The sequence below is a fragment of the Pongo abelii genome, chromosome 16 (assembly GCF_028885655.2).
Source record: "Pongo abelii isolate AG06213 chromosome 16, NHGRI_mPonAbe1-v2.0_pri, whole genome shotgun sequence".
NCBI classification, from domain to species: domain Eukaryota; kingdom Metazoa; phylum Chordata; class Mammalia; order Primates; family Hominidae; genus Pongo; species Pongo abelii.
Genome location: NC_072001.2, coordinates 76,812,808 through 76,835,923, shown reverse-complemented (window position 1 = coordinate 76,835,923; position 23,116 = coordinate 76,812,808). Strand labels below are relative to the sequence as shown.

The following is a 23,116-nucleotide window of genomic DNA, read 5'->3' as shown; positions in this document are numbered from 1 at the left end:
TCTGATGTCAGGTTCTATTTTTGTAAGATTTTTTTTTTAACCAGAATTTATTCTAAATCATTTTTATTAATTTCTGGCAACCTTACCTCATTTAATGTCACTTGCTATTTGAAACATGTTAATTTTCTGGATCAGTGGTTTGCAGTGCTTTTTTCTTTTGGAAAATGGAAAGATTTGGAAAAAGTCAGTCCAGTAGACATCCCCCTCCTTCATGGATGTGTGTGAGCCCTGCCCCCCAGTTTCTTCCACACTGCTTTTGAGGTATGTTAATAGAACACTCAGGACTAGTTTAGATCATTCTTTTTTTCCCCCCTTGAGACAGGGTCTCTACTCTGTCACCAGGCTGGAGTGCAGTGGCATAATCATAGCTCACTGCAGCCTCAACTTCTCAGGCTCAATTGATCCTCCTACCTCAGCCTTTCAAGTAGCTGGGACTAGAGGTGCACACCACCACGCTCAGCTATTTTTGGTAGAGACAGGATTTCACCATGTTGCCCAGACTGGTGCGGTCCTCCCACCTCAGCCTCCCAAAGTGTTGGGATTACAGGCATGAGCCACTGCGCCTGGCCTTAGATCATTCTTTATGTAATAGAGTAGAATGCTTGCATAAAACTGATGTGTTATTACATTTATAGCTTTACAGGTTACGAAGTAATTTTACATACATTGTTCATGTGAATCTTGCCATGACCTTATGAAGAAGATAGGAATCATTGTCCCCATTTTTCAGATGAGGAAACTGAGGTTGAAGAAATGGAAAAATCCATCCCAGGTTTTTTAAACCTTGGCTCATTTCCCTATAAGGTGAGCTCTCATCTTAATAGACCCTTAACTGTTCACTCATCTAACAGTAGTACAATCTAGACTCAGGGTCTGGAAGACCCCTGAAATATGCAAAACTTTGGTTATATTTTTCTGAGGTGAGAGATTCCTATAATTTTTGTTTTCTTTGTTTGTTGAGACAGGGTCTCCTCTGTCGTTCAGGCTAGAGTGCAATGTTGTGACCCCAGCATGCTGCAGCCTCAACTTCCTGGACTCGTGATTCTCCTGCCTCAGCCTCCTGAGTAGCTGGAATCATAGACATGCACCACCACACCTGGCTAATTTTTTGAAGAGACAGGCTTTTGCCGTGTTACCCAGGCCGGTCTCGAGCTCTTGGACTCAAGCGATAAGCCCACCTTGGCCTCCCAAAGTGCTGAGATTACGGGTGTGAGCGGCCCATGTTTTTTTTTAAATCATACTTTTAACTTTTTTTCTTTTTCGTCATTGACTTTTTTTTAAACCTGTAGATCTAGGAGGATCATGCTTGTTTAGCTTGTCAATAGGAATTGGCAACAGGACTGAATGAAAGTTTTTGTTAAGGGAGATCCGTCATACCAAATGCTTATTTCTTGTCTATCCTAAAGTAACTTAACATTTGCATAGAGTTTTATGTTTACAGAACTCTTACACATAATGTAACATGATTTTCACAACTACTCTATAAAGAAAGTGGCATCATTCCCATTTGAAGAAACTGCTTAAAGTTAAGAGAATTTGTTTTGTGGAGGTGCTGACTCAAAACCTGACACCTTTTCTTAGGCTGAAATTAAGCTAATGTAACATGATCTCAGATTCCATGACTACACCTTATATTTTGTAAATGAACAGTTTGGCCTGCTCAGTATCCAGTATCTTCCCAAATATTGTTAAAGCAGTCTGATTTATAATTGATAGGATTATTTTCTACTTTAAAAGAATTTTTTTGAAAAGGAGAATTTGTACTGCCTCTCTTTATTCTTATTATTCTTGGACTTTCCAGATTATTCATAATATCTTAGATTTAATGGTTTATAACTCTGAAAACACTTGCTAATTCCTTGAGTCCACATACATGTGTCTGCTATTATCACTTTGTTCATTCTGGTTTGCTCTAAAGATAGGAAGGAATGAAGAATTCCCTTCTTTTTCATTCCCTTCTGCAGTTAACATTTCTGTTCTGGTTCTCATTTTATTTGGAAGTTTAAGGTTAGTTTTTTGTTGTTTCTTGAAGAACTTGGATTTTAAGTTAAGCTCATTTTGGATGTGAAGTTTTGCTTCCCAGCCTGTTGTGGAGCAGTGCTGCAGGCTGCTGCCCGTGGCCTGTTTAGCACTTATTTCTATGGAGACATATGATAATAGCTAACATTATTGAGTGCTTACTATGTGTCAGGTACTGTTTTAAGCTATGTTATCTCATATAATCCTCACAATAACCCTGTGAGGTAGCTGCTATTATTAGTCCCGTTTTACAGATTAGGGAGATGAAGCTCAGAGAGGTTAGGTCACTTGCTTACAGTCATACAGTTAGTGACAGAGCCTTATGTGAATCCAGACAACTGATTTTAGAGTTTGCTGCATTTGATCACTAAACTATGTAGTTTCTCTTGGCATGAACTAGATTCCCCTGTTTCTCCAAAGCAGAAGGCTGGCTGGTATAGATGCTTTTGGTCATTTTGAATGGTATAATTTCAGAATAAAGGGTGGACCCTGGTTTAGAAGCTAGTGATGGGGATGATCTTAATTTCCAAACTTTTGTCATATCTGCCTGATCAAGGTAGCTGTGGAAGGAGCAGGTTTGAATTTGGAAAATGTTTTGTAATTGCTGCCATCTCTACCTAGAGATAAGACTAATCTGTGGTACCTCTTCCTGCTGCAGAGAATGAGGTTACCCCATTTCCACTGCTCCCAGGGCTTCAAGCCTGCCTTACCCTTGGTCAGTACACACAGAATGAGTGCATATAGACTTCTGACCTGCCTTTGGTGTTAAGGAATAGTGATGAATGATCTGTTTCCTGATTAACAGGAAGGATAGGCAGGCTCTACGGTAGTTTGTGTAGGCTCAAGTCTGTGACAGCCTCACAGCAGTTAAGGGTCCTTTAGACATTTGAAATACTCGTAGTTCCTGTATTCATGTTTAGATGTCAGTGGGTCTTGCTCAGTCTTTATTTTGAGGTAGATGATTTGAATTTGTGTGTGTGTGAGAGAGAGACAGAGGAGAGAAACGCTCTTATGATCTTGGCTGTCATTTTCTCTTTATTGTGAGGAATGAAGGGGAGAACAGCATGAGCCAGCCACAGGGAATTAGAGGTAGAGGGGGTTTGAAGGGAACAGCTGTTTTTAAAAGAGGTGACAAAAGCAGGCAAGACTTAAAGGCCTGGCCTTGGCAGTAGTCAGCTGAGGGAGAGAGAAAGTTAGTCTGATTTCTTGTTCTGTGGTTGCCCTGGAGGTAAATGTGAAAAATCATGATAGTCTTTCCTATATAGGGCTAGGCTAGCTTTTTTTACTTCCTTAGGGCATATATGAAAGCAGTTTTCCTGGGATTGAGCTCAACTTGCTCTTCTGTGTTTCCTTTTTCTTCTCACCCTCTGCTACATATCTACACATCCAGTTTTTCCTGCCAGCGAGCTCCTCCTTTTCTCCGGCTGCTAGTCCCAGCTGTCATCTTTGCCTCCCATCCCCCATCCCCAGTTATGCAATTTTACATTATGCTTCTCTTGGGTTTGCTGCCTCCATTTTTAATGCTCTGCCTGCTACCCACCCCCTCCAACATCAGCTTCTAGTCTCTTCCTCCCTCAAAGCCAATAACCACTGTTCAGTTTCCCTCTTTATCACTATTGCTTTGAATGCACTGATATTAATACTTTCCCAACACTCTTGCAGATCTGAGCCCAGTCACTTAAGATAGGGGGTGGAGATGATGGTGGGGAAGAGGGTGGGGTGGGAGGTTGTCTTATAAAATTTAGGGTTTTTCCAAAATATTGGATGACCCTTAACCTAGAGAGCAAATAGATGCTTCTGTTGGCCTTCCAACTTTAGGCAGTGTGTGCTTTCTTGTTGAAGGTACATATTTGTTTGAAAGCCCTTAGTAATGAAAGGCAGGGCAGTGAGTCAGGCTCTGAACCTCCTGCTGCTGCTGCTGAGAGCCAGTTCTTTTCCTGAATTGAAGCTAATTTTGGATGGATAATGAGGTGGATGGTTGCTAATAACTTTCCCTTGCTAATTGTGATTTCACAGTACTTTGTAAAGAGGGTTCTTTTCTCTTTTCTCTTTTTCTTTTTCTTTTCTTTCTTTTCCATGCTGTTTGGAGGGGGAATAGAACTCTTTTCATGGTTTTTGATGAGTGTTCAGCTATCAAGGAATTCCTTAGTTTGTTCAGAGGCAGCACAGTTTATTGGAAAGAACCCTAGACTAAGCTAAGACCTGCATTCTAGTCCCAGCCCCACTCAGGATTAACTGCCTAAGTGATCTTGGGCAAGTCATAAACCTGTCTCCGCACCTGCCCTATGTATGAACCTTGTGGAACTGTGCGAATGAAATGAGATGTGATGTATGTGGAAGCACTTTGCAAACTGCGAAGTTTTATAAAACTTTCAGGTGCTGCCCTTTATTAATTTGGCTCCTGACTACAGCATCAGAGAAATTTTTCCAGTGTCTTGTAAATTCCTTCCTTCTCTGAAGCCAGCCTTCTCCAAAGCAGGGCATTGGAATCATCACAACTAGAGGCAGTATTGCCTCAGAATCATCTTATCTTTTCACACTGTTCACCCTCCCCCATTTGCTTTAAGAACTCTTTGACCCAGTGCTTCTCTATCTCCATTCTCTAGTAAGATTATAATTTTATGGAGTTAGTGATCATATTATGTTGCACAGTCGGTCAAAGGTTCCTGGCTTTTTGTGGCCAGGAATTATTATTAATTAATTTATTAATTAAACTAAGTGGTGACAAAGCATATCTTTAACTTAAGTAACTACAAAAACCTTTTCAGGCCAGTGAGACACATTGACCGCAGTTGTGGTAAGTGTTAAGAGACCATGCTTTCGCTTTGGATTCCAGGCCAGACTCTTTGTTATTAGCTTGTGACTGTGGGCAAAATATTTAACTTTTTTGGACGTTAGTTTCCACATCTTTAAGAAAATTATAATGGCACTTATCATAATGAATAAATGAATTTTGAATATGATAATGAATAAAGTGCTTAGCACATTGCCTAAACATATAATGCATACTTAGAAAATGTCACCTGTTACTCTATATGTATAGTAATGGTAATAACAGTAATGGCCTTCAAAGAGAGCACAGAAAAATGTCCATTGTTGGCATTTTAAAGGATTTTTTATCTTGTGTTTTAAAAGTTCATTTAAATATACATCATATAATTTACTAATGCAAAGAACATTTTTGTCTTCGTCCCATTTTCCTTGATACAGGTAGAAAATTGAACTGACTCAGATCAGCATTCCTTCCTCTTAGCAGGAAGTCTTGCCCAGGGTGGCATGATCAGGCCGAGTGACTCGCCCAGTTGTGTGCAGTGGGAATCATAGTCAGACTGTTTCTCAGCTACCTGTGAGTTGTGTGGTATTAGGACTTGGGGTTACGGTGGAATTGGATGGATTCTTGGTGAAAGGATACTTTCAGGCATCTTTTTTACATTAGCATTGTCGACAGATTGATAAACAGGCTTAAGTCTAGGGCTGCTTTGAAGTACAATACAGAAGAAGGGAAAAAGTACAAAAGAAATCCACTAACAGTTCTAGGGCATAATCAAGTACATAATTACAGCATTTGAGAGGCTGTAACTCCCCAGGTTCACAGATAATGTGATAAGACCATTTGTGATTACCACTTATGGTCAAGAATATGATTAAAACAGAATAATACTTTTACTGCACTTCAGGGATTTACTGATATCCAGTTTTCTGTGGTTATTTGAGCCAGTAGTAAAATAAATAAAACCAACTTCCTTTACTTCCCCTCCCTCCCTCCCTCCCTTCCTCCCTTTTTTTCTTTCTTTTTTTTTTTTTTTTTGACGGAGTCTCGCTCTGTCGCCCAGGGCAGAGTACAGTGGCACGATCTTGGCTCACTGCAACCTCCGCCTCCTGGGTTCAAGTGATTCTTCTGTCTCAGCCTCCTGAGTACCTGGGACTACAGGTGAGCACCACCATGCCCGGCTAATTTTTGTATTTATAGTGGAGACGGGGTTTCACCATACTGGCCAGGCTGGTCTTGAACTCCTGACCTCATGATCCTCCCGCCTCAGCCTCCCAAAATGCTGGGATTACAGGTGTGAACCATCACGCCCGGCCCTCCTTTACTTCTTTGTTTATATTAGCTGGCATTGACTTTGACAGGTGGGCAGGTGGTAGTTTGTGAGACTGAGACATGGCTCCTTGGATACCACTTTATTTGGCAGTGAGCTCAGCTCTTCATGCAGGGGCTTGGGGGCTCCTTTGTGTAATTCTAAAGCTTCTCTTGCATCTGAGAATGACATCTGTTGGGCTTCTTGGGGCCTCTGGTAGATATTTCCTTACAAGGAATGCATGCTGGATCTGAAGAGGTAGTTTAAAATGGCATATTAAAGGCAGAACGTTTAGTCTAAGCCTGTTAATCACTGCATTCCTGTGCTCCCCAGAGTCTGAAAATGTCAGGAATTGAAAGACTAGTATGAATTTGGAGGTCTTGGCCTCTACTTGAGTTAGTACCTCCATTAATGTTCTTAGTCCATGGTGTGGGGTTATCACCAAAGGCAAATACTGCTATGGATGTAAACAGGAATTTTTCCACTTAGTAACCTCCATTTTCAGCTAGCCCTGTTACATCCTTGGCTTCTGGACTGTAGGAAAACAGTTCCATTTATTTCATCCTTTCCTCTGGAATGTTCTTAATCTGATGTTGGCAGATGCTGACCTCACTCCCTGCTCACTGCAGAGGGGCTGGCTTGGCTTATGCAGCAGGCCTCCCAGGGGAAGTTTCCAAGCCAATCAGAATGCCCTCTTTTAGTGTCTTGCCTTATACCTTCGGATACTGTCTGAATCAGTAGAAATGCTGAATGAACCCTAGGTGGGTGGAAGGGTAAGAGAGAGTATGCTTGCACTCTGATTTTATTTCCTGTGGACCTAACTCCAAGTTTTTAAATTAAGCCTGGATTTTTTTTTTTACTCTTTCTGCCATTTCCACCTTGTCTTATGGAAGTGTAACCTCAAGCAAATTATGGGCAATTGGAGGTAGGCATCAACTTTAGTTCCTGGGCAGTTCCTGAGAGTGTTGGTTGAGGCCTGGCTTTCACCCTAGTGTTTAGTTTAATTCATCAGGGTACATTTCTCATTCTTCTGAGCTGGCTTCTAGAAGCCAGGCAATTCAACTGTATAGAGCCTGTCAAATACCATAGCTTTTCAGATTTTTCTAGGTAATGGATCTATGGGGTTATGGAGGGCACAGTCCCTCCATTAGCTGGCAATGAGTTGGGTTGCTGGTATTGTTGGTCCCACTTCTGAGCTGACCCACAAAGTATTAATATCTCACTGTGGTGTGAAGTACAGGCTGTCTTGTTCTGAGGGTCTGCATTCAGGAAGAGGCTGCCTAACCCTAAACAACTGGGTTGTTTGTTTGCCATAGGCCCAGGGAAGAATAGGAGGTGGAGAAAATCTAATCAAACCCAGGATAGAATCCTGTGTGAGAGAGAAATTTGCTACTCTTTCAGTTGAAATTTGAACTCTGAATCCCAAGAGAAGGCACCAGTAGGTCATTTAATACTTCTTGTTGAGGCTTGCAAAAGACACTGCATTTCTAACAAAGCGTTTACCCATCCAAAAGAGAGATCCTGATTCGGCATATAAAACTACTGCCTCTTCTGGTTATCTTTCATCACTTGCCTGAGTTTAAAAAGGTAATAAATGGTTTGTGTTTTAAGGAAAGAGGCTCTTCCCAAGACCTGAGGCTTTCTCATTCCTACCAGCTGGGCCCATTGCTAAAATGCTTTCCAGTGGGCTTGCTTCTGCCTGGCCAGCACCTGGGCTGCCCCAGCTTGTAATTAGCCTGCCTTTGCTTCATAAGCTTCCCAGGGTGTGGTTCTTCTTCTAAAAGCTTGTATGAATTGCTGTACTGTCTCTTTATAGTTTAAAAATGAATCCTTTTTTGTTCTTTGCAACTCATTTGCTTTTTTCTTTTCTTTTCTTTAAATTACTATTAACACCTGTTGATTCTTTTTTTTTCTGATTGGCCTGTCACTGCATTCCTGCTCCCCCTCCCTCTAGCTGGGTTTGTCAAGTCGCCCATGTCAGAAACTAAGCTCACGGGGGACGCCTTTGAGCTGTACTGTGACGTGGTCGGGAGCCCCACGCCAGAGATCCAGTGGTGGTACGCAGAAGTCAACCGGGCAGAGTCTTTCAGACAGCTGTGGGACGGTGCTCGGAAGCGCCGTGTCACCGTAAACACCGCCTACGGGTCAAACGGCGTGAGTGTGCTGAGAATAACCCGGCTCACCTTGGAGGACTCTGGGACTTACGAGTGCAGGGCCAGCAACGACCCCAAGAGGAATGACTTGAGGCAAAACCCCTCCATAACATGGATTCGAGCCCAGGCCACCATAAGCGTCCTTCAGAGTGAGTCCAGCACCCTACAGTAGTAGTACTGTAGTCATTAGAGGTGGCCCAATGACCCTTCCCTTCTGCATCCTTTCCCTCTTCCCCAGTATGATCACTCACCCCACCCCTTGTCTTCGTTTTTTTTTCAAACCCATGACCCTTCTGGTTGTAGTGTATGAAAACATCTGTGGCAACTTTTTTTCTTCTTTTCTTTGCCGTTCTCTCTGCCTCCCTTATCCCCCAACCCTTCTCTGTGTCTTTCTTCTCAGGAACAAAGAACTTGAGGAAATCCGTGAATGTCCAAAATCATCTGTGTTGGGAAGAGTTGGGGAGGGAGAACTGGGAAGCTTAAATTAAAACTCATAAAACCAGGCAGTCCAAGGAGGGTAGTGTTGAAATGGTTTTCCCTCCCCTTTGATTTTGTAGTAGGTTTCCTGCTATACTTTTGCTGATTTCTTCTCTGGTGCCTTTCTATTTTTGTTTCTCTCCCCAGTCTAACTACTTTTTATTTCTTCTGTTTGAAGCTCTCTAAGTAGCTGCCTTCACCTCTATGGTTTTAAGTTTGTGTCTGCCCAGCCTCTTCCCTTAACTGTGACTTGATGTCATCTTGTTGTGATGGGAATGTTGCCATGGGTGCAGTGTGGTGGTGTGTTTTGGTTGTTGGGTGGCATGTAAGCTTGGATATTTTCATAGTTCCAGCTCTTTTTCTTTTCTAAAACCGTGGCATGTGCTTCTCTGATAACAGCCCTCTACTGCAGCAGTGTACTCCTCACTGGGCCTGCTAATTAGTCTCCTCTTTAAAAGCAGCAGCCTGGGACTTCCTTCTTATGTTTTGTTGTTAGGAGCCAGGTGACACTAAGCTGCAAATTATTATTGTTTTAGCCCATCACACTGTTTGGAAGTCAGAGCTGCAGTTGATTCCTGTTCACGGTTTGATTCTGATGAGTAGCTGTTGGCACAGTGTGCCTTATCCCAGAGGATGGGAACTCCAGACATAGTGTGGGGACCACTTACACTGGCCTTTTCTTTGTGTCTTGAAAAAAGAGGAAACTAACTTCCAACCTGGTTTCTCATAGTGATGGGGTGAGCTGACCAGCTGGCTCAGAATCCTCTCCTTGTAGCAGGTATGTGTGAGACATATGACACCGGGACTTTTGTGGCCACTTCTCTCTCTTTCTCGAAAGTGACTTGCTACCTTATGTTGGGAAGCAGAGAGAGGGAGAAGCCACCACAGAACCAACGTTCCTGGCCAAAAAGAGTTCTGGCCCCACATCAAACCTGGTTATAATTGAGGGGACATTCACTTTTGGAAAGATCCTCTGGGTTTTTCACCTTCTCTTTGAGGACACGATGAGAGATCTATAGCCAGTTCTAGCTTAAAGAGCTGATCTAGAGAAAGTAAGAATAGTAAAATCTTACTTTGATGAGGAATTTGGTAATACGTAAAGTAGTAAGACATGGGCCTTGAGTCTATATACCTATATGAAAAATAGCAAATTAGTGTCTGTTCTTTGTAGCCACTTGAAGATCCTATGGGTAAAAAAAGAGTCCTTTGTAGGGCAGTGGTAGGAGAGGCTGCTGCAGTTGGCACTGTTGAATCAGAGAACCTGCTTCTGGAAAGAGGAAAAGAAAACCTTGTCTATGTGAAAATGGGGAACATTAACCCAGTGATTTTTTTTTTTTTTAACAATATTTTTCCCCTGCACGCCTCCTTCTCCTGCCCCCTTGCTCCTTTCCTTATAAAAGCAGAATTACCTACATGGCCACAAAGGTCTGTGGAAGTTTATAGGTATGGACTGGGCTGGGCATTTGCACTTATACTTCCAAGAGCCTGACTCATAGCTAGAATGGCCATGCCAAGGGGCTAGAAAAAGATGAGGCTTTGGGGTACCTACCTACCAATCCCGAGAATACATGCTATGTATTCCCCCAGTTTACTTAGAATTGTCTGCATGTGGTTGAACCAAATCCAAATCCTGGCTAGACTCTCTTCAGACTTACCCATCAGTCAGTTAACCCGAGTTAGCTGTTTTGGAGAGCCAGGAGGTTGTTGCTGCTGCTGCTGCTTTTTTTTTTTTTTTTTTTTTTTTTTTAAACACCCTGGATCTAACTCTAATTGGACTGTTTTATGATCTCAGCGTCCCAAAAGACATTGCTGTATGGGGACATCAGGTGTTCTATCTAAGAATGACCTCCTGGTAGTACTTTCCCCAAAGCTCATTGAGTATGTAAGGCAGGAAGAGAAGTGTGCCCAGTTTTTAGGTATCTCTCTGGCCATAGCATGTTCTTTATATATGCATGATGGCTGGGGTAAGGGTCTCCTATCCACTGCTTTTAAATAGACATCAGTGGCAGGTAAACACATTTGAACTTCTCCTAAATATTCATCTCTCTTGGACTTTGGGCAGCGCTTGGCCACAAAAATAAAAGCCCCACCTTCATCCTGGTGCAGAATGCAGATGAGGCACCATGGCCAAGGAACTTGGTGTAGCACTGTTTTTCATATACAGCAATCACAGGAGGCAGGTTACCCTACCCCACAACCCTCCTATGGCGCAGAATCATATTTAAACCTATTTAAATTATCCACTTGCTCCCAGCTGACTCTCTCCTGGATCTTTAAGACTTAAGTGAAAAAGTGCTTTCCTTTGCCTTCTAAGAATTCTTGGCAGAAAGTCTACCAGGTTGCTTTCATCAACTTCTTAATCTCCCTGAGCTGCAGTGGTCATTTGCATCGCCACAGGTAAGAGTAGCATTTACTTTGGCCTCCTTGTATTTAAACATCTGGAAGCTCTTGGCCTCATTCTCAGAGTTTACCCTTTCTCAGTGCAGTCTGAGAGGAATAGCCAGAAGGAGAGTCCCAAGTGGGACAGAAAATGAAATTGGATAATAAAAATTCAGTAAAAACCTAAAAGTGTGTTTGGGTTTTAATGTTGCCTTTATATTTTTTTAATTTCTCTTCTGTGGAGTACTGGTTCTATCTTTTTCTCTTTTGTTTTTGCTTGGTTTTGATTTTTCTTGGAATTGTGATGCTTTCTGCTGATGGTGTGTGTGCGCCTTCCATTGCAGGGTTTGCAGCCGTTCTGCTCGACTTCTTAAGGCCCAGGGATTTGGCTTCTGTCCAGTGTGTCTTGGAAACCATGGGACACCACTGCGCTAACGTGTTTACATGCATCTGCTTCTGTCTTAGTGGCTGCTATGCCTCCATTATCTGTACATAGAGACCCTGTTTGATGTTACTGATAAGGACCAGTGCTGAATGGAAGATAACCATTATCCTTTTGCCAGAGTTGGAAAATAGAACTAATTTGTTAATTGAGCAAACTTAAGGTTTTGCATTATTACAAGTTTCTTCAAACACATTAACTCTATAAGTCAGAAATGTTACATCGGTTAGGAGGTCCTTAAGACGTTACATTTCCCAAGTATCCCACGACTTCCCCATGCTTTCCCCCTCCCTGAACAGCAAGCGACTTAGTTCCCATGGAGGGAGAGAGTTCTTTCCTCACGTTAAGGCTCAGCACAATACTGTATAAAATGGTGAGGGGAGCTGCTGCAGAGCTGTAGATAGGAAGTGACTAGACACAGGGAAATGGGAAGTCAGTCAAGGGTTTCTGAGAGAGAATTGGAAAACAAACAAACAGCAAATACCTCTTATTGTGGTTGGGAAAAGATGGTTAGTGTAGACTTCACCTGGAAATGTTTGATCAAAAGTAGAGAAAACTAAGCCTGGGGAAATAATAAAGACAAAGCACATTAACAAAAGACAACAAACATAGAAATGTCTTGACTTTAATACAGTGATAGATTTCAAAGTGCTTTAAAGATGAAGCTTCCAGGAATAATATAGAGTGATTTTAAACATTTCTGTTCAATGTATTATAATATTTGACTCAAGTAGGTCATTTTTGTAGATAAGCTAGTGATCCCAGGTTATCTAAGCGCAGAATAGCACCAGAAGGTGAAGTATATATACCTTGCCCAGGACACAAGGTGGTGGGGGTGGTCTTGGGGCTGGGGGCCAAGGATAGAATTCAGTGAGATATATCTTCTAGGCCCAGCTTTGCCATTAGTAATACTTACGGCCTTGCACAAATCATTTCACTTTTCCAGCTCTTAAAAAAAGAGTGGGATTCAATGAACTCTAAGGGCCTTTCTAAAATTCTAGGAGCCCATAATACCAACACAATATTGCACTCGTTATATTTTCTCAGAATGAAATGTGTTTTAAAGTGCAATTCTGAAAACAACAACTTGTTTTGGGAATAGATATGGCTGGAGAGGAGGAACTGATGATGCTTTCTCAAGAATTTTGCCTCCACAAAATTTGGAAAATGCAAGTGACTTCCAATAGGAAGTTTGCTTTTAGAATCCACAATGTCTTTTTCTGCATAAATAATGGCCTATGGTTTGCCATAGGTTTAACATTTAAATGTGGGGAAAGCTATACATGTATTATGTAATTATTACTGTTCCAAGGCCCAGTGGTACAATAGGGAGTTTATTATAATAGGTACATAAATGATATGGCCTTTGTCTTCAGAATGGCAAGGTGGAGCCTGGTTTTCTAATTGAAGCCGAATTGTTTGGTGGTTCTTATAAAAAGGTGGTATTCAAAAGCGTAAGTGGGTTGTTACCAGTACAAGCACCCGTAATACTCCCATTCTTTCACGTCTAGGCCAGCTGGTCTTCAGGCTGTTGTCTGCGCTAGTGGTCATTTGCTTATAATCATTGTTTTTCCTTTCTTGACTTCCTCCAAAGTGGTAAAGTGAAATTCCTCATGTGGTCCTGTCTGCCCTCCCTCTTTTTCTAGTTTCCCCTCCTACCCCGTCCAACTCTCAGGCCAGGGCTACAGAGGATGGAAGGCTATTGCCCCCTATCATTGTGCACTCTTATTACAGAGCCAAGGATTGTCACCAGTGAAGAGGTCATTATTCGAGACAGCCCTGTTCTCCCTGTCACCCTGCAGTGTAACCTCACCTCCAGCTCTCACACCCTTACATACAGCTACTGGACAAAGAATGGGGTGGAACTGAGTGCCACTCGTAAGAATGCCAGCAACATGGAGTACAGGTGAGACGGCTGGGCAGCTCCTGGGAAGGTGGGAGGGAGTGTGGCTTACCTTACTTGACATTCATAATCCATAGTTGTGCCACGCAGGAGGGACATGAGATGTATTTGGTTCTCCCTTTGAAAGTCCAATCCAGTATATCTCAGGTAAGGCCCAGTAGTCTAGAAAAGATTCCCAAAGGATTCTAATGAGCAGCCAGATTGGAGAATCATAGATGATCCCCTCACTATAATCATAGAGAAACTGAGGCCGTGAAGTAGTGATTTGTTCAGGGTAACAATGCTAGTCAGTAGGAGAGTCACACTTAGAATGTAGTCTCTTGACCTAATCCAGTCAGATTGAAGTTAGGTTTGAAGAAACAGATTGAAGTCTGCTTTGTGACTGTAGAGCAAGACATCTCCCTAAGCCATCTTTCCACTGGATAGATTTCCTAGTGAATTCCCTTTTAGGAGTGTGTAACATCACTGTAACCTGATATGGACCAGCGGATGCAGGGCTCTTGAATGATGTGGATTGAGGATGGTAGCCTGGACATATCCTTTGAAAAAAGGATATTTGCTGGCTAGAGTTACCCAGCACCCAAATATTTGGTGCTTTTTGGAATATCTAGAACACATGGCACCCTACCTTGCAGAATAGTTTGTTCCTGGTTGAAGACTCTCTGGAAAAGAATCAGCTAATCTTGCTTAGAAGGTTAGTGCAGTGCAAAGAAAGAGAGCACTGAAGTGAGACCAGGAAAGCCTGTGTATCCAGTGATAGCAAGGGCATTCTGCAGAATATTGCAGCATTGAGATCTTTTCACACCCCTTATTTAGTTGATCCAAATGAATTTGTGGATCCTCCTTTTTTCCCAAGCAAGGAAACTAAGATTTGAAGAGTGACTCTTGGCTGCTTTAAGGCCAAATACTGTATTTTAGTAAGTTCTAGAACCAAACCAAGGCTAGGTTCCAGGTCTTCTGATTTTCTAGAAATTTTTCTAGAATTGTTTTTATTTTCCCTGCTATGCCATCTACTTAGTGGCAAGGTAGTTAACCTATCTCCACTGTAGTTTCTTCTGATAAAAAAAAAATTAGAAATTTAGCCTCAGTGATTTCCTCATAGTTTGGAAAGGATTAATCAAATGAAGTTGTTAGGTGGAATGAAAAGCATTTTTTTCTTGTTCTGTCCATTAGTTTTACAGACTTGATTTTTTGTTGTTATTTTATTTTATTGAGACAGGGTCTGGCTCTGCCTCCCAGGCTGGAGTGCAGTAGTGCGGTCTCAGCTCACTGCAACCTCTGCCTCCCGGGCTCAAGCCATCCTCCCCGGCTCAAGCCATCCTCCCCAGTAGCTGGGACCACAGGTGCACACCACCACACCCGGGTAATTTTTTTTTTTTGTATTTTTTGTAGAGACTGGGTTTCGCCATGTTGCCCGGGCTGGTCTTGAACTCCTGAGTGCAAGCAGTCTCCCCACCTTGGTCTCCCAAAGTGCTGGAATTACAGGCGTGAGCCACCGCGTCCAGCCTTAGACTTGTTTTTTATGATACCTCCTTTAAGATAGCAGACATCCAATCATGTTTCTCTTGGGTCTTGTACTATTGCCTGCAAAGTGTTGAGCTTTAACTTCATGAAGTTTCAGCCTGACTTTATAAAATGCTTCTTCTTTTTTCCCCTCAGCTTATTTGAAGCTCTCCAAGGGTGTTGTGTATCTCTAGAGTTTTTCAGGGATTCTACATTTCGTGAAATAACAACTGATGAGTTCCTTGGGCTACCTGATAAGTCAACCTGAAGAGCTGATTTCAGAACCCTGCTTCTGCCCAGCCTATAGGGGACGTTATCCCTTTGCTTTAATTTCTTCCTAATAGCTAGTCCAAGGGAATGGTGTGGGGAGATTTTGAGCCTATAGGCATGGACTCAAGTGTGGGAGTTATCTTCCCAAGTATTTCTCAAAGAACTTAGAAGTCTAAGAACTTCAGTCTTAAGTTCAGGGCTGAGTTTGAGGAAGGAACAGCAGCTCTTTCTTCAGGGCTTAGACTCAAAGAACTTCAGTTTAAGCCCTGAAGAAAGAGCTGCTGCTCCTTCCTTGAACTCTGGAACACTTGTTGATAAGAGCAGCTGACTTGTCTGTTTTCCAGTTGGGAGCATAATGATTTAAGAAGAGGCATGGTGTCACATTGAGAAGACACCTTGACTGCTTCTCACAGAATATTGTGCTGCCATGTGGGTATCTTGAGACAGCCCTGGGGATAGGCTATGTCTCTCCTCGTCCATAGTCTCTTAACCTGTGTTTCATTTTTGGAATGAGCAATATAAGATGGATAAATGCATTAGGCCAGAGTGGTCAAGTTTAGGAGTTTTTCTTAGACATTAAATAGTGCAGTAGAGATTTGACCATCACAAGTATCATATTTTAACCCCTAAGCAAAAGAGCTAGAGCTCAGCCCTATATAAATATTTATCCTCTGATCTGGAGGCTGATGTTTTTCTTCTTTCTGTAATTACTCACTGACCTTTCTGCATGTGTTTGGTGTATGTGCTTGTAGGCCAGAGTGTACTGAGTTGATGTGTAGTTGACTCTCGGGGGCAAGAAAGCTTGTTTGGGATCACCCTGTGTGATTGAAATGAAGTGCTGTTCTGGCCATATATACTACTTTTTCTTTTTTTCTTTTTTTTTCGCAACAAGGTCTTACTCTGTCACCCAGGCTGGAGTGCAGTGGCATGAACATGGCTCACTGCAGCCTTGACCTCCCAGGTTCAAGTGATCCTCCCACCTCTTAGCCTCCCGAGTAGCTAGGACTATACGCGCACCACCATGCCCAGCTAATTTTTTTATTTCTTGTAGAGACAGTGTTTTGCCATGTTTCCCAGGCTGATCTCAAACTCCTGGGCTCAAGCAGTTCACCCACCTCAGCCTCCCAAAGTGCTGGGATTACAGGTGTGAGCCACCACGCCTGACCCATACACTCTTCTTATAGTCCTTCCTGTCACTCTGCTTAACTTGATCTGAATCTGTGCATAGATACTCACTCTGTGTTTGTGTTCACTCAGTAATTCATTCATTTATTTATTCCCCTGCCATATTCCAGGCACCAGGCTAGGTGCTCGGTATGGGATAGTATGCTGCATAAACTGCCTATCCACATAGAACTTGGTCTGTTGGGAAGCCAGACATCAATCAAGTAATCACATAAATATATAATCACACACATGATAAGTATTGTGAAGAAGCACAGAGTAGTGTGAGAGAGAATGTTGTGGAAGGGGATGACATTTAGATTGGGGCTGGAATAAACTGACATGTAAGCCAAGACCTGATGGAAAAGGAGTTAGGTAGACTAAGAGTGATGAGAAGAGCATTCTCTGTAAAGGAACATCTTGTGTGGAGGTTTTGAGGTGGGAACAAGCTTGGTGCATTGAAAAACTGAAGAGAGCCAGAAGAGCTGGACAGTGGCATGGGATGGAGCTAGGGATGTAGATAGGGGCCAGATCATGTAGGGCCCTAGGGTTTATCACCAGACTTTTTGCTGCATGTCTGTGGCTGATGCTCTGATGGCAGATTTTTTTTTTTCTTTAAACTATGCCTGGGTCCTGTTAGCGAGTAGACTTGTGGAAACGCATGCTACTAAAAGACAAAGTAGGAAGAACAGAACTACCAAAACAAGGTCTTTGGAGAAGCTCAGAAAGCTTGTGCTTTTTGTTTGTTTGTTTGTTTTTCTTGTTTATCTAACTGGAACCACCAGGTGAACAAGAGGTTTTTAGTGATTTTTGTTTTTCTGAGACAGAGTCTTGCTCTGTCACCCAGGCTGGAGTGCATTGGCGTGATCTTGGCTCACTGCAACCTCTGCTGCCCGGGTTCAAGTGATTCTCCTGCCTCAGCCTCCCAAGTAGCTGGGATTACAGGCGTGTGCCACCACACCCGGCTAATTTTTGTAGTTTTAGTAGAGACGGGGTTTCAGCATCTTGGCCAGGCTGGTCTTGAACTCCTGGCCTTGTGATCCACCTGTCTCAGCCTCCTAAAGTGCTGGGATTACAGGGGTGAGCCACCGTGCCCAGCCGTGATGGTTTTATACTGTATATCTGAATATAAACTATAGTACTTTGGACATCCTTCTATTTTGATTACTTCTTTTGCATTTTGTTTCTCCCAATAGACCAGAGCATCCTAAGGTTAGGGACCATGTTGCCATTCCATCTTTGTATTCTTGGCACCTGGAAAAGAGCAAGACGTTAATGTTTTAGGATGCACAGAGAGGGATTTTTGCTTTTAGTTAGAAGGAGGTGAGTTGCATTAAGGGTTTGGAGAGCAGGATCCCTGATTGCCCCTTTGATTCTCCTTCTGTTGTATATTTTGACCGTTCCCAGTTTCCTCACTTGGTTTTTCTTCTCATCTCTGCAGGATCAATAAGCCGAGAGCTGAGGATTCAGGCGAATACCACTGCGTATATCACTTTGTCAGCGCTCCTAAAGCAAACGCCACCATTGAAGTGAAAGGTACAACCCAGCAGAGGCTGTGGTGTGAGCCTCTCACTCTCCTTCCAAGACAGTACCTTGGTCTGGAGTCCCAGTCTTCAAGCTCCTCTTCTTTCCATGTCGAGACACAATATAATGTTGTAGTTAGGCCACAGGCTCAGGAGCGTGGCTGCCTGGGTTTAAATTCAAACCCCATCATCTACTAGCTGTGTGGCCTTGGTGGTTTATTAACTTCTCTTTGCTTCCTTTTCCTCATTTTTAAAATGAGGATATCAGCAGTACTTACATCATGGGTTTTTTAGGAGGATTAAATAAGTTAATAGATTGAACTGCGTAAAATTGCTGTTTTTATATGTCAAAAATGTTTGAATGTTGGCAGCTCCTATGGCCCAAGGCTTTGTAAAGCTCTTAGATCAGTGCCTTACAAGTATGATTACATAGGTCTTCTGTGGGCCAGCAGGATTGAGGGGAAAGTACAGTGTGCAGAGTGGACATCAGCTCTTTGTGGATAATTCATTAGAATTTTAATAGAAACCTTTGAAAGATAAGGCAGTAGCAGAAAGTTCCAAGAAGGGCAAACAGAACTATAAAAGTTGGAGCTACCCAACATCATAAATTTCAGCTTTCCTAAGTTATTTCAAAGAAGCATCTGAGACCCAGAAAAGTGAAACCTCTAGCTGTCTGTCACACAGTGAGTTTGTGGCAGAGCTAGTCTAGAACACAGGTCTTGACCCCCAATCCAGTGTTTTTTTCTACTCTCACAAAATTATCATGAGAAGGCAGGGCTACTGTTTGAGGTCAGGTTTTTTATTTTCAGTCTTTCTCATTTTGCTTAGTAAGGACACAGACTTGTTCTTTAAATCCATAGAGTTATCCCTGGAAGCTAGAAGGACAAATTTAGGAGAAGGAAGGGGCTGTATAATAGGTATTCAGGTCTTCCTAAAATATTTGGGAGGTTAAAAATGCAGATTCAAGAAAGGCTTAGACACATTCAAAGTTTCCATTATATGGTGTTATCAAAAGAAAGTAATATCTTGGAGACACAGCCCTAAACTTGTGAGTTGATGTGGGGATGGCCGCTGCCTCCTCCAGCTGCCAGTTTAATTCTGAATGCCTAAAGGAGTTACAGTTACAGGTCACAGTGGGCCAGAGAACTTAGCATTTGATTTTTTTTTAGTGGCTTTTCTTGGAGAAACCTTGGTTTCTACCCATTTTAGAAGAATGCCACATGTATTCAACATGAGGATGAAGGATGTGGGAAAACATTTTCTTTGCCAGTGAGGGCTTTCCCCTGCCTAAGTGAGCTGAATTGTGTGGGGAGACCTCTCTGTGAGACTTGAGGCCATGCAGCATTCCTGGCTGCGCCTTCGGCACAAAGTCCAAGTGCAGAGAGGCAGGGTGGGTGAGGGAAGGAAAGAGTGGGGTGTCTAGTTCATTGTGCTCCCCAAGCCTAAGAGATAATTAGTCCTAACTAACTGTAATCGTTAGTGACTTTGAGTTAATGATTTCTAAATAGCACTTTCAAGAGTGGAAATCAAAATGGTTTTTCCATTTGTTTGGCTGCTTACGAAGGTGGGGTTTAGTGGCCCTAGAGGCATCTTTCTTCATAGTCTCTTCAGCAGGTAGGAAGCAGCAGTTGCCAGGGTCAGAGAATAGGACGCTGTAGGCCAGGAGTATTTTCAGAGCAAGTTACAGCTTACATGTTATATTCAAGGTGCTTACTGTGCACTGTTGCATTCTCACTGTACAAATAACCCTGTGTGGAAGGTGAGGCAGGTGGTGGTATCTTGGTTTTACAGAAGTAGACCTTGAGGGAGTTCTGTTTTATAAATATCCAAAACCATATTCTGGACCACCTTGGATAGATATACTGTGTGTTTATCTCTCAAGAAAATTTGCAAAGAATTCTAGTCTGTCTTTCCTTCTCCCCCCAACACCTGGATAGAAAAGAGCTCAATGTTTAATGTCTTGTCTTCCAAGTTATGGATAGTTGAGTCTGGTAAAGACTATGAACACTTCGCTTTTTCTGTATAAGTTTTAAAAGGTTTGCCATAGGCCCAGGATCATATTCTAAGCTAACCTCCAATTGTGGTTGGGGTAGAAAAACTGCCTTGCATTTAGAGTAGTACATGTCTGTATGTTAGTTCCCAAAACATTTTAATAGAAACTCTCATTTTATTCCCTTAGTGTCTCCGGGGTGGGGATAAGAGACAGTTATCTTTTTATAGCTGTAGTGATTTGAAAAATCTGCTGAGTAATAGAGAGTTAAGAGGTGGTTGTACTTGAGAACAGAGAGGTTCCGAGAACATCAGTGGCCGCTTGGCTGAAAGGAGTCTCTGAGAATCTTCCTGTGTGGCTTTAACTGAATCAGCACAACAGGGCATGTAATTCAGACCATGTGTGTATATTTCTTCAACGTCTATTCTGCTCTCAGCCATTTCTTTCCCATCTGCCTTTTCCTGTCTTTCAGAACATTTCTGGGGTGTTGTTTGGGCTTCGCACTGTGGGAAGTGAAGGATTTAGCCTAGCCAGGGATTGGGCATTATCTGTCAGATTACCAAATCTTGAGTTATCTGTGGTCTACAAAAGAAAAGAAGGCTGAAGGAACCAGACAGAGGGACTATGGCCTGGGAACAGAGCCAAGATGATTATGTTTTTTAACCAAAGCCTGTAGATCACCGTCAAGAAAGGAATTTGGAGGATAGGGGTATCTACGTGTAGTGGGGGAGGCCTTGTATCTGAAGCAGGTTTGTAAATTCTCTTCCCTTTTTTTTTTTTTAAGGACACAATGTGGCATAGCATAAACAGGAAGATACTGTTGAGGGTTACATTTCTCAGGTATTCGGCAGGTGGTCTGCACAGATGCGGAGAAGGAAGATGGAGCAGGGCCAGTCAGGAGAGGGAAGACAGCAGTGATGAGGCCTTGTGAAGCCCAAAGCCCCACCTCCCTGGGATTCACTCAGCTAATACTGAGGAGGGCATCTCTGTCCTCAGCTTGTGACTCTTCAGAGGCTGTGGTACCAGAGTGCCCACCTTATAGAGAATTCATGAATGAATAGATGTTGAAATTTTCTATCCCTATAATTTTTCAACCTTTTGCCCCTTACTCCTTCCCTCTTCTGCTTCCTTCCTTTTCTAAAATTAAAAAAAAAAAAAGTGCTCACAAAAAAAGCAAATTAAAAATCCCGATATCATTTACAAAGTAAAAAGAAAAAAATTGCTCTCATGACTCCCAAGCAGTATCCTTATCCCTTAACCATTTTGATTAGTACAAGAAAGAAGGAGTTTGAATTTTATTGCTGTTTTTGGAAAAGGATTTTGTTGGTCATCCAGTCCTTTGCAACAAATATGTCATTGCCTCTTGTGAGAGGCACATCCCAGCCCAGAAGGGGGTTGAGCCTGTTGTCTTACTAGGTTCATCTCACCCTCCTTATTGGACATTTCAAATGAGTTTCAGTCTTTGGGCTGCTGTGAGAGCCAGGATTGATCTTGTTTTTCTCTTCCCTACTCCTTAGCTTTCTCTATATTTGACTATTAAGAATAAAGGTTAGGATTTCTGTAAGTGGCTTTGCCCTGCCTTCCTATTTCCTACTCTGTCATGGTGCATTCAAGTGACATGTTAATCCAGACTGGCTAAGGCAGTGTGGTGGGATTGAAGATCATTGTGAAGAACAGTGATACCCAGACCACATTCACACGGCACTTTCAGCATGCACAGCATCTCCACTGCCCTTTCTTCACTGACAGTCAGGAAAGGCAGCTAGTGTGATAGGTGAGGATGCGTAGAGGTTGTGACATCCTTTAGGTTAGAACTGATGTCAAAGCAACCTGCTTCTGACTCAGAATTGCCGTGACTTGAGAAGTCTTTGAAGGCATAATAATATCATGAAGCTGCTAGGGCATTTTGAACATTAACTTCAGCCCAAAAACCATACCTGCACTTTCTTTTCCTCTCTTCAGGGTGCCACCCTGAACTTCCTTAATAAGAACAAGAATAGCTAACATTATTGCACACTTACTGTGGGTCAGGCACTGTGCTAGGTGCATTATTTGTTCCTTTTCTCTCCTTTAGTCTCCACAACTCTGTGGGATAAGTGTGATCATTATCTCTCCTTCCCAGGTGAGAAAATTGAGGCTTGAGGGAATAACTGGCCCAGTGTCACAGAGTTAACTGGTGAAGCCAGGGTTCTCACTCAGGCGCCCTAGCACTAGATCCTATGCTCCTAAGCACCAAGTCATGGTGCTCTGTTGAGCATGTAACATTTAAAAGGCCTTGACTAAGAGTTAGGAGAAATGTGTTCTAATCGTGGTCCTGCCATTAAACACAGTGACTCTGACCAGTCACTTCCCTTCTCTGGGTCTCAGCTTCCTCAAGTGCATGATGAAGTAGAATGAGATAGCTCATCTTTAAGGTTCCTTTGTTCTGTGTGGCTCTGACGGTCTAGGTTCCCTTATGTGGACGGAGATGACAGGTTGTGTATTAGGGTTTCCTAGAGGAACAGAACTTACAGGAGATACATATATGGGGGTTTGTTAAGTATTAACTTACATGGTCACAAGGTCCCACAATAGGCTGCCTGCAAGCTTGAGGAGCAAGGAGAGCCAGTCCCAGTCTCAAAACTGAAGAACTTGGAGTCCGATGTTTGAGGGCAGGAAGCATCCAGCACGGGAGAAAGATGTAGGCTGGGAGAGGTTGGTTATTGAAGGAAGTGATTTCCAAGCCCGTTTTCCTAGTGTTATTGGAAAATTTCAATTTGTCAGTTTTTCAGCTTGGAAAAGTCACCTGAATGACTCCCACACCTCTACCCACTCATCTCCCTGTCTTGTGGGGAGTATCTGACCTCCAGTACTGGTGCCAGGAAAGGTGATAGAACAATGGTTCTCAATTTTGATTTAATTCATATGAACTGTGGCTCGGGCATCAGATTAAGGCACATCAGGTGATTATGGTATACAGCCAGGGTTGAGGGTCACTGTCTTCAAGGAAACTTCTATACCTCTTACACAGTGGTTTCACCTGCAGAAGGAGGCACCTGTCCTAGACTGCTCTGGTGTTCACAACCAATGATGAATCTGCTGTGGGCAGAGAATGCTTGTTGAGCCAAAAGCCTGCATCCTTCTTGCTTCTGTCTTGACCGGTCTCATATTCCTTCGTGGGCATAGCTCTTGGCAAGCAGTAAATCTTCACTCTCCCACTGCCTTCAGCCAAGTG

At 42.7% G+C, this 23,116-nt stretch overlaps 1 protein-coding gene across 2 annotated transcripts in view; it reads left to right on the top strand.

Annotated features, from left to right (window-relative positions):
- NPTN (neuroplastin) overlaps positions 1–23,116 on the top strand; it is a 77,845-nt gene that overhangs the window by 26,606 nt on the left and 28,123 nt on the right. Inside the window, exons 2-4 of one of the 2 annotated variants that reach the window (XM_054531654.2) lie at positions 8,053–8,400; positions 13,284–13,455; positions 17,831–17,925. In XM_054531654.2, coding sequence (XP_054387629.1) covers positions 8,053–8,400; positions 13,284–13,455; positions 17,831–17,925 — 615 coding nt within the window. The remainder of the gene's footprint in view (positions 1–8,052; positions 8,401–13,283; positions 13,456–17,830; positions 17,926–23,116) is intronic. The other variant, XM_009250007.4, reaches the window with a different exon arrangement.